General features: G+C 38.4%; 1 protein-coding gene across 2 annotated transcripts in view; it reads left to right on the forward strand.

The window, feature by feature from the left end:
• The window catches only part of LOC578177, a 62,976-nt gene extending 51,447 nt beyond the window's left edge, over positions 1 to 11,529 (forward strand). For both annotated transcript variants that reach the window (XM_030979696.1, XM_030979697.1), the window contains 5 exons: positions 2,929 to 3,079; positions 3,744 to 3,925; positions 4,282 to 4,465; positions 5,029 to 5,285; positions 7,154 to 11,529. In XM_030979696.1, the coding sequence (XP_030835556.1) occupies positions 2,929 to 3,079; positions 3,744 to 3,925; positions 4,282 to 4,465; positions 5,029 to 5,285; positions 7,154 to 7,476 (1,097 nt within the window). In that variant the 3' untranslated portion in view covers positions 7,477 to 11,529. The remainder of the gene's footprint in view (positions 1 to 2,928; positions 3,080 to 3,743; positions 3,926 to 4,281; positions 4,466 to 5,028; positions 5,286 to 7,153) is intronic.
• The last annotated feature ends 76 nt before the right edge of the window (positions 11,530 to 11,605 follow it).

Consider the following 11,605-nt stretch of genomic DNA (forward strand, 5'->3'; position numbering starts at 1 on the left):
CTGGTTTTAAAGAGAATTAGGTCGAGTTCTGGGGAGAGGTGAAAAATAATTTGTGAGCGCTTTCATTTTTATTGGGCAGGTATGTGGAAGGACATCAGAACTCAACTTCATCTTTAAGTCTCGTCCAGCTAGTGATACATTTTACGTAAATTGTAAATATACTGTAGACAGAGGCCAAATTTGATAGTACTTTTATAAATCTAAACCTCAAATGTCAGCTGCCATGTTGACAAGTTTGGTAATTGGTAGTATTGTATACAGAATCAAATAAATTATTAAAACTACCACCTTCCTAAACTGGTTGTCTGACAGGTAAATAGGGGTACTTTTTAAGGGGTACATTGTGTCAGGTGTACACTGTAGTTAACTTCTATATTGTCATATCTGAGGTTTGATGGCTCTACCCTCAACTTGTACAAAGGCTATAACTCTAAAAACCAAAGGAATAGAAAAATGTATGTGGTATTACATAACGAAAAACTTACATTTGGAGTCACAATCTTAGAAGATACCAGGTTACATACAGATGAAGACATTTGGCGTGGAAGTACAATGTATATTCATGTCATGAACTACACCTCTTAGATACAAGGCTCAATAAATTCCTGATGACATGAAACATCCAAAACTGATATCAAGGAACACGGTTGTTGAAAGTTACCATATAGATTTTTACTTTGAAGATGTTCATTAAAGGCACTGCATGTTTTATCAAATGGCTCTCATGGAAGCTACGAGTACATTATTTTGTTCACCAAATGGCATGGTATGGTTGGAGACTACTTCCCTTCACAGTGCATCTTGCTGTCGAGTTGGGTGTATAGGCACTTTGATCCCTGAGACAGGTAGTTGTCCTTCCCTAAATGTTCTTCTTGTCTGTCTGCCTCATCTGCGTCAACGTCAACTGGCAGTGGTAAGGTAACCTTGGCGTCCTTTTGAGGGCTTTCCTTCTCCGTCTCTTCCATGCTGTCGTATTCCCCATTGTCAAAGCAAAAAGCATTGCTGACTCTTGTTAGACAGGTACCCATGGTTGTCGAATGCTAGAACGTGGGGAAAGAAATGATCCACAGTCAACTCCATGATTGTCACCATGAATTTTGCTTGAATTCTTGACTACAGTATATTTACGAAAATTCAAAATCTCAGTTATGAAACTAAAAGATCTGACATGACTACCAAATACATCTGTATTGATCTCAATAGCTGTTAGTAAATGCCCGACCAACACCTACGTGAACGTGCCCTGAACAAGTCTACTACAAATTTACCTTGCTGCACTTTTAAAGTCGAAGTTGAATAATGGCCTTTCTTTTTAAGTTTATGCATTTATGATCATTGAACTGTATTACAAAGAAGCTACCTTTAACCTATATTATTTAGCTAGCTTAACAAACAGTACTTTTGGCTCTTACCTCAAAACGATAGCACAAAAATCCTTTCAAATGTTCAAGTTTGCGAGGATTTAACGTGTACACAAGTTAATGTACGGTACAGTAAATATCACGCAGCTTTCACTTTAGTGTCTAGACTCCTCAACAGCAACTGGCAAAGTGGTGTTCTCGCATGGGTCGTAAGCGAGCTTAATGTATATGCGTGCGTTTTTATATGTGCGTTTCAGTAAGAAGAGTCCATTTTGGGGGGAGGAGGGGCGGAGAATATGCATTTTATCCATCTGATGTACAAGGCTGCATGTTATAAGCTTTTCTAAATATCTGAACCATTCTCAAATATCAAACTATATATACGAAAATATTGTTATGAATAGGATCTTTTGAAACAGCTAAAAAATATCAATATGGTCATTCAATTGATGCGCTCAGTCAAGTACGCAATACAGGAACACAATAGGGAACGCAATGGAAGAATCCGTTTTTTGGACTTTGTATTACCAGGTACCGGTAGACTATTCATGGAAGAAAAAGGGTGTACCGTAGCATTTTTCATGATATCTCTATCCCCGCCTCTTTTGATAATTTTTTCTTTTATTTCTTCTCTCTCTTATTTGCACTTTGTAGCAACTCTCTCGTACTTTTATTGCCTGTGTTCCAGTCTCTCTATTTCTTATCCTCATCTCAATTCTTTTTTTATACAAGTCTCTGAATTGCTCTCTTCCCTCAAGCTCCATTCAGTCTCTCACTGTACTTCTCTGTAGATTTTTTGCCATTGATCTGTCAGTCTATCTGTCTGTCTAGATCTGTCTGTTTGTCCGTGTCTCTCTTTTTTTCTCTCTCTGAGTTTTGCTTGTCTTGTGGAGTATCCTTTTCAATTCTCATTTTTTTCTGCACAAAATTTTGAATGTATTTTGCACTCTACCATATAAACATTCATGTTTGTATACAATGTACATGTACCTACTGTATGTGTTTACAATCTACTTAATACTGAACGAATGGTGTGATATCTGAAATAGGAGTATGTGTGTACTTGTTTATGCCTGTATAGGCCTACTCATATTTGTGGAACCGTATTGTTCCAGTCATGATTTCATCAGCTGTTTTAGCCCTCTTATTTTCTTCTTTGTCATGTTTCATCATCGTCATCATCATCATTATCGATTAAAGTCAGCATTTTCCCTCTTATGAGAGGAAACTGACTTTCACACCATGATGACACTCCCTCCCCCCTCACTTCTTCTTGTCTCACGAATCCTCCCCATTTAGACCAAACTTACTGCTTTATATTTTCACCATAACTTTCCACCAAATCTGCGGTCTTCCTTTCCCTCTTCTGCCATCCATTTCCAGCTCCCACATTCTTGTAGGTGTGAAATAGGGTGTCAGTGAACTTATGTATTTTTAGTGTGGAGATATACATGCACCGGTAGATATTGATTGAACTTTAATTATTATGTGTAACCATACACAGATATAAATGCCTTGCTTGGTTTTCCATACATGTCAAATGGCGTTCTCTTCTCCTCTTCTCTAGAGCTTCCAGTCTTGCCGGTCCGGCTTGTTGGCGGAAATGGGCGAACCTCAGGCAGGGTTGAGGTCTTTCATAACAATCAATGGGGCACGGTTTGTGACGATTATTTCAGCGAAGCGGCCGCAAGAGTTGTCTGCAATCAGCTTGGCATCAGGTGAGTTATTGAAATACATTTAAGGAGAAGTCCTTCCCCCCAAAAAAACATTTAAACAAATTAAAACAAATTTGTTGTCAAAGCAGAAAAATGGAAGAAAGGAACCAGTGGAAGTTCGAAGAAAATCTGATGGAGGATATAAGATTTTATTACGCATTTGTAGAGTTATAATCGATCATCGCAAATTAAAAACTTTGTGATATACATGTTCATGTACCTTAAAATTGTAAAGTTGTCCTGGATCAAAACACAAATTGACACTCAGTGATATAATGTGTGAATTTGTAAAGTTTTGATCGCACAAACATAGATTGACAACTCTGTGATATTCCTTGTAATAAGCTTTGTTCACCTAATTGTTGTGTGCTACAAATTCATAGTTTCTTATTTTCTCTGAAGAAATTATTTCTTTATATTATTGGACACACATCCTCTGAATGCCATAAATTGTCAACTTTAACAACTTTGTGATGTAACTTGTGAATTTGTAAAGTTGTGATCAATCAAATATAAATTTCCACAGCACCTAACCTTTATAATCGTATACCTTAGAAGAAATAAAGCCTGTCAAAAAAATTGTTGCCAGGGCAAATGTCAGATCACTTAAAATTGAGGGGAAAATGCGTTCTTTAGAACCCTTTCCAAATGAATTGATCCATTGCAGTGGCGACGTACAAGTCTACCCACAGGCCATATTCGGCGAGGGGACAACACAGATTTGGCTGGATGATGTGACATGTGCCGGGACGGAACCATCGTTAGCTCAGTGCACCATCCCCAATGGTATTGGAAGGCACAACTGTCAGCACAACGAAGATGTGGGTGTCGAGTGCGGGAGAGAGACACGTAAGTCACTAATAATCTACTAGCTCTTCTTCTTTTTCCTTCTTTTCATTTTGACTAGAGGAATTGAGTAGAGGTGTCGTGGTGTAGTAGATATGTCACCAGACTGTGGATCACATGGTTCATGGTTCATGGTTCGAGTCCTGCCGCTGCACTAATTCCTTTGGCAAGACATTAATCTATGTTTGCCACTCAACACCCAGGTGAAGTAATTGGGTAGCCGGTAGGATTGGGCCCAGCTACAGCATGGTTCATAATGTGATACTTGTATTAAGCGCAGTAGTAGCTGCGCTGTATAAATGGACCTATTACTAATATTATTTCTATAACTGTCCTCATATACCTTTTTGAACTTCCAGTGCCTTGCGGAGTTAGGGGCATAGAGAACGGTAACATCATGGCTAGAATCATAGGGGGATCCTCTGCGAAGAGAGGAAACTGGCCGTGGCAAGCTCAGCTGATCTTAAGAGGGAGTGGTCACTACTGCGGAGGAACGCTCATCGATGAAACCCACGTGCTGACCGCTGCCCACTGCTTTCAAAGGTGATGTCCATGTTCATCTTACCAACAATGTTCACAACGTAAATAGCATTACACCCATAGCAACCATAGCAACAATCACATCTAGATTGTCACTCTGAACTGTCACACTGACAAAAGAGCAAAATATACAATATTTTAGTCAGCCAGCTTTATTTCACAGCATTTTTACAATACTTTTATTTTGAAATTGGAACTATACTTGGAGTAAAGTATACCAGTAGATAACAATGGTTGAATGTACATACAACATTTCCACTAGTATCATCAAAAGTTGGTACACACAGGAAGAACTGCAAGTACAAACCTTGCATAGGGAGGCGCGATAGCTCAGTCGGTAGAGCAGTGGTCTCGTAATCCGGTGACCCAGGTTCGAAACCAAGTCGATGCGCTAGTGGCCTTTGGTAAGGCATTAATTCTCATTACCAGGTCCCTCAGAAAGGACCTAAAGCCGTCGGTTAAATAACCACCACCACCAAATATAAAAAATACCCATATTTTAGATGTAGATTTATTACTGTTTAAAAAATGTCCACCTTCATTTCATCAAACTAAACTCTTCTCAGATACGGCAAGAACTCATTCAAGGTCCGCCTTGGGGAGCACCACCAGCACATTAACGAATCCTCCGAACAAGACTTCCGCATCAGCTGTATTTACAAGCATCCGGACTACGACTCCAGGACCACGAACAACGACATCGCTGTCCTAAGGCTGGATCGCCCCGCTCACATCACGTCGTTCGTCACGCCGGCCTGCCTACCAACGGATGGCGAGTTTGCGGCGGATCATCAGTGTTGGATTTCTGGCTGGGGGAACACAGGTACGTGTCAAATGTCAAATGACAAATTTTGATGCTAGGACAAAAATACCCGTTAACTGTCTACTCCCCATATGTTCCATAGGACACAATGTACAGAATTGCGCAGCAAGGAAAGAGAACTAAATACGCAGAGAGAGGGAGAAAATGAGCGAGAGAGAGAGAGAGAGAGAGAGAGAGGAGGAGGAGGAGGAGAAAAGAGAGAGAGAGAGAGAGAGAGAGAGAGAGAGATAGCAAGGGACAGATAGACAAGAGGGGAAGAGGAGAGATTACTAGGCCCTGTTGCATAAAACTTACCATTGATGGTAATTTCTATGGAAACAATGGTTTGATTGGGTGTTGAGTAAAAATGTTGCCATGGTAGTTAATATATATTCATCACAAAGTTATCATCAGAGGTAATTTGTATGCAATGGGGCCCAGTAATCTCTCCTCTCCCCTCTCTTTATCTGTCCCTTGTTCTCTCTCTCTCTCTCTCTCTCTCTCTCTCTTTCTCTGCTATTTATTCCTCTTTCCTTACTGTGCAAATATGTATATTGAGTTCTGTACAACAGTCAGTCCAAGGTACATTTGTCCTAGCATCAACATTTGAGAGGAAAGAGATGAAATAAGTACAGAGAAAGTGAATATAAAATGGAACAATACCCACTTATTTAAGATATATGGCTGTGAATTGCTTCAAGGATAATGCAGCTGCAAAAGAAATTGAGAAAGTACTATGTCTTTTTATTCTCTTCCCATCTATATTCTACATACAAATCAGTTAGTATGGATTAGGTAAATTTTTAAGCAGCTGTCTGTTTTCAATCACAAATTTATCTCTTGTCATTATTGACATGTATCAATTTGCTGGTAATTTTTATGCCTCCGTTACAAAGTAGCCGGAGGAATTATGTTTTCGGGTTGTCCGTCCGTACGTCCCGTTCTCGTGATCGCGTTATCTGAAGAACCGATTGATGGATTCCTGCCAAACTTTGGTCATGTATGTATCTTGCAGAGCCAATGAACTGATTAGATTTTGGGGTCACGAGGTCAAAGGTCAAAGGTCACAGGGCTCATTATGTATGCAAAAACAGCTCGTGATCGCATTATCTCAAGAACCGATTGATGGATTCCTGCCAAACATAGATCATGTATGTATCTTGCAGAGCCAATGAACTGAGTAGATTCTTGGGTCATGAGGTCAAAGGTCAAATGTCATGGGCTCATTATGTATGCAAAAATAGCTTGTGAACGCATTCTCATTAGAACTGACAGATAGATTACTATTTAACTCAGGACATCTTGCAGAGCCAATGAACTGAGTAGATTTTAGGGTCATGAGGTCAAAGATCAAAGGGTCATATATGTATATGAGAAATTGCTTGTAATCACGATATTCTGAGAACCTGTTAATGGATTACAATGAAACTTTCTTCTGTTTTGTAAACTTGCTCTATGACGGAGGCATCATTTCCGACTGCGCGCAGTCAAAGTTCCATCTAGTTGTTTTTGTAGAGGAAGATGAAGAGGAAGCACTTAAAGTGCTCTTGAGCTGAAGTTGCATTCATAACATTAATTTACAAGAAAGACAGGAAAAGAGCTCTTGTTTCAATTACACTTTCATTGATCACTCAAATCAATTGGTTGCAATATTAAAGTTAATGGCCATATGATAGGTCGTTTATAAACCCTTGATTGCAACTTCCACAAGTAAGATGCTTATATCAATTGGTACCTGGCAGGAATTTATTCTTTATAATGCTTGAGCGCTGCAATAGGAGAGTCTGTATATGTCTCGGTATCTTTACAGTCGCCTGTATGCACCAAGTGTGAGCAAAGTGCAGACAATTATATTTTGAGAATATTTTTCTTTTCTCCTGCCTGTCCAGGGAACGATAATTATCCAAGCAGGCTGCAAGAGGCTCGCGTGCCCCTCCTACCACGGTCGACCTGCACCAGGCAGAATGTCTACGGTAACAAGCTAACCCCTCAGATGCTCTGTGCTGGGTACCTCAGAGGGGGTATCGACAGCTGCGACGGGGACAGCGGCGGCCCGTTGGTCTGCGAGAACAGTAACTCCGTTTGGAAAGTGGTGGGCGTGACTAGTTGGGGGTATGGCTGTGCCCAGCCCAACGCGCCGGGCGTGTATGCTGTGGTGACACGTTACTTAGGGTTTATTAATGAGAAGATGATTACTCGGACCTGTACGTAATGAAATGAGTCTCCGTGGCTTTCCTGAAGAATAATCTTAGGTTTCAGGTTTAGTTTATTCTGCTTTAAACAATGATGCAAGATGCACAAGGTTTTTATAATACTACAAGGGTACACAAACAAGGGGTGTTTTGTTCATATCGCCAAAGTTATAATATGAAGATGTGATGTATTATGTTCTGTCATAAAATGAGTTAATGTTAGATTATATATCATGTTTAAATCAATTACACTGTCTCTTTAAAGTTAAAACAATAAATATGTACAACAGCATTATTGTTTATTTTCTACAAAACAATGTAACACATATTTTGTATTTTTGTATGTTGATGTTTGGACAAATAATAAATGAAAATAATATGAAGAATATTTACATGCAAGACAAATCACATAATTTAAGTTTGATATATAACAGAAGGGGCTAAAGGTCAAACAAAGCTTGTTATGGTTAGTCCTTGGTTTAGATGTACATATTAATGTGAAGATCGAGAGAAAGAAATAAAAAAAAAGTATGAAAGAGAGGAGAAGGAAAGAGAAGAAACAGCACCAAAAAAAGGGGATATTTTCAAATATATTCGGGATATTTGTGTCTAGTCCAGCTTTTTCTTTGTTGGTGACATCTTTCAGATAGATTTTCAACTTTTAAAGACAAGAGCATGCAGTTATCCTTTAACGCTGTAAATCTTCCACCTCAACAGGGGACATGCTAGTATCAGCTAAGAGTCACGTAGCATGAGTCCGCCTACAGAAGGGGCACTGGAAATTTTGTTGTTGGGGGTGGGGGAATGGGGACAAGGCACTAGTCTTACTTGGGGGATGCACATTTCTAAGGCTACTGATTAGGGAGAAGGGACGGGAGGCAGTTCATCCTTTTACCCTTCTTTTTCCCTACCTCTCTTGTTCTTGCTTTTTTCTTTCTTTCACCACTTTATGCCCCCCCCCATGCCCAATGTAGCTTGGCCACACTTAACTTGCACATATTGAACCCCCCCCCCCCCCCCTACTCCCTGCCCCTAACAAAATTCACCAATTTGTTAACATTTTGATAAAGCACAGGCAACAGTCGCTGTCACCCGTTCGACAATGTAAAATGGATGAAGTTTACTGTGTATGCTCTCCTGTATGCACACGTAGATAACGTGGTTGTAGTGAAAAGCTATTACAGTTGTATATAAACATATCAAGTGCCCCCACATATTTGCGATAAAAGCATATGTTATCTGTTTGTATTGTGATCGAAGATGGGGAAATCAAATAGCATTTGTTTGTATTTCTTTTGTGATCAATGACATGTCATATTTCTAAATTTCTTTGACAAGGACAAATGCAAACTGAAACAAGATATTCTCTATCATGATCGTATGTAAATCATTGTCACATGAGAGCTACTTACTTTTTCCCCCTTTTTTGTTGTATAACTCCATTCTGTGGATATCAAGTCCCACCTAATTAGCCTAGAATCTGTACGTTGTTATTTCATTTTGCGCTTGGCGATCTCTCCCATCCTCACCCTGCTGCAAGCTGGAGCTGGGGTGATCCAGGAATCTGTACGCGTAGATGGTACGCTTGGCATTGAAATTTAGTGATCAAGCTATCTTGGTTTTGGGGAGATCGCAGTTTTGGTGATTACACCCAATTAGATCGACCAGATTCTGGACTACACTCAAGAAGTGAAAACCGGTACATGTTTGGATTAAAAGATTTTCATTTTTAGATAGATATAGATAGATAGATAGATCAAATGGATTTTATTAAGATCTTCGTGTCTGGCAGTTAAAAACTGAAATGAACATGAATTACAATACAAATTTCCAAAGAACATTCACATAATAACATGAGATACCAATGTTGAAACAGCAATTAGTAGTTTCATATTAGCATTGAGAAATTTGTTCCAATTGAATATTATGCATGTATGACAAAACACCACGATCAAACAAGTCTGTAAAATGCGGAATTTGACTTTTGAATTTACAATCATTCATAAACTTAATTGGATAGAAAGGGTTGCCTTAATGTTGCTTTTGGCAAGATGTCGAACTATATTTGCTGCTCTCCCTCCAGTGAAGAAGAGTGATACCAAGTAGGAATACATTCTTTAAGTGCTGTATCACATGGTAGGTTGGCTAAAGCCATGGTAATAAATAATTAGTATTTGCCTTTCCATTACCTCAGGAAAAGCACTTACTAAATCAGACAATCATTATTTTGCAGTATTCTGCGCATTTTTCTTTATTACAGTGAATTTAAAAAACAACAACGTAAGAGCCAGCTCTATAGTACTGCCATTGTTAACCCGTTGAATATTAGTTGATTCAATGATTTTGAGTAGAAAACATTATATACACAGCTTATTTTCAGAGATTAAAACGGTCTTAAATGGCTTATTTTTAGAGATTGAAACAGTATTAGAATTAAATTTCACAACTACACCTACCAATTCAAGATACAATTGGTTACAATACAAATACTGTCAAAAGGAAATGTTGCATGAAAAACAAGATCTTATTATCAAAGCAAATAACATGTGTTTTTTTCTACAAACCCTATTTTGACTTATTATGAATGGCTTTTGAAATCATAGCCCAAATGGCTTGCCATTCATCATCAATACAAGGTTGGCTCGTTGAGTCACGGCGGAATGGCTAGTTCCCAGTCCTTCATTGAAAAGGGACAAAGGTACTAGTATTTAATTGGGAAGGAAATGATTTCATTATTGAACAATATTATGTAAACTATGATTTATCAATCCAAATAGTTGCTCCTACAGATATTAATACCATTGTTGACACAGGGATGTCAAGGTTTGGCAGGAACTAAATTTGTTTTCTTCCAAAACAGAGTGACCTAGAAAGATATTTCAAGGTTGCAGTGGTTGGTGCCTTCCTCACTGCCATCAATGTTTTATAAGTCTTGTGCTATTATAAATATAACATATAATTATATATAATATTACTACAAGTATTATAGCGCTCTCTTTTATGTAATGGATAAGATGTGGTATATGGATACGTTAGCAATATTAAACCTACCGTATGTAGCAGTTAATAAAAGCAGACATAAACTTGGTTTTGCTTATAAATGTAAAATAAGTGGAATGATAAAGAGAAATCTGCTTTGATGGTTCAAGACAAATCCAGTTTGTAGGTCACATGATGACAAGCACAGATTAGGATATATCAACTGGAAAGACTAAGAAATGATGGGGGGGGGGGGGGAATAAGGGGAGTGGGAAAGCATGTCAACTATCAAGTACATGGATCTCTGTATTTCATGACTGGTAACAGAAATACTAGCACATTAAAAATTACCAGTGAAAGAATTAGTCTTTGATCGTCAATGTCCAGAGGAGACAAGGCACTCGGAGTACGGTATCAATGATAATCATTGAAAGATTCCAACTCTCTGTTTTCTTCATTTAAACGTTAATATTTTGTAATATAATTATAAGGGAGATGAAGTTCAGACATGGTGCTAAAGTGGATTTGAAGTATGGGGTGCCTGATGTCTTGATGAAATGTCAGTCAAATACTAGTAGACATTTCACAAAGAAATGAATGTATTATAAACCATACACAGTAGCATGATTTATGCAAAACTTCCATGATTTTTTTTAGGATGACATTTTTGTGTGTCCAGAATTGGAAAACATCATTTAATAAGTTGACAGTAACTACCGGTAGTTACCATTAGAATGATCATCTCAAATGAAAATAATGCAGTCAATTTTTATGTAGGTCCTACCGGGTATACACAATGTTCCTCTACATGTTGTAATTTTGTATGAATAAAGGGGAGTAAAGTGTGTACATAGATTAACTGGTGCCTTCTGAATTGTCTAATTCCCTGTATAGCTTTGATACTTGAACCATGTGGTTTCTATAGCTAGGTGATGAGTTGAATAAAGGAGAAGGAAAAAAAGATTCATGAATGCAACACATTTTATGCAATAATGTGAGTTTGTAATTGATGCACATTTTATGTTCTTTGGTCCTGTACATGCATAATTATGTAATAAAGTATGTCTGCACTCTGTGCACAAGACACCAAGCAAGCCTGTTTGAATGCTTGATTTGTGGAGGAATATTTGTCTGAGAGTGTGGGATGGGTGCAACAGCACTGTTCATTTA

Source organism: Strongylocentrotus purpuratus, unplaced genomic scaffold, assembly GCF_000002235.5.
Source record: "Strongylocentrotus purpuratus isolate Spur 01 unplaced genomic scaffold, Spur_5.0 spur5_scaffold_10, whole genome shotgun sequence".
NCBI lineage: Eukaryota > Metazoa > Echinodermata > Echinoidea > Camarodonta > Strongylocentrotidae > Strongylocentrotus > Strongylocentrotus purpuratus.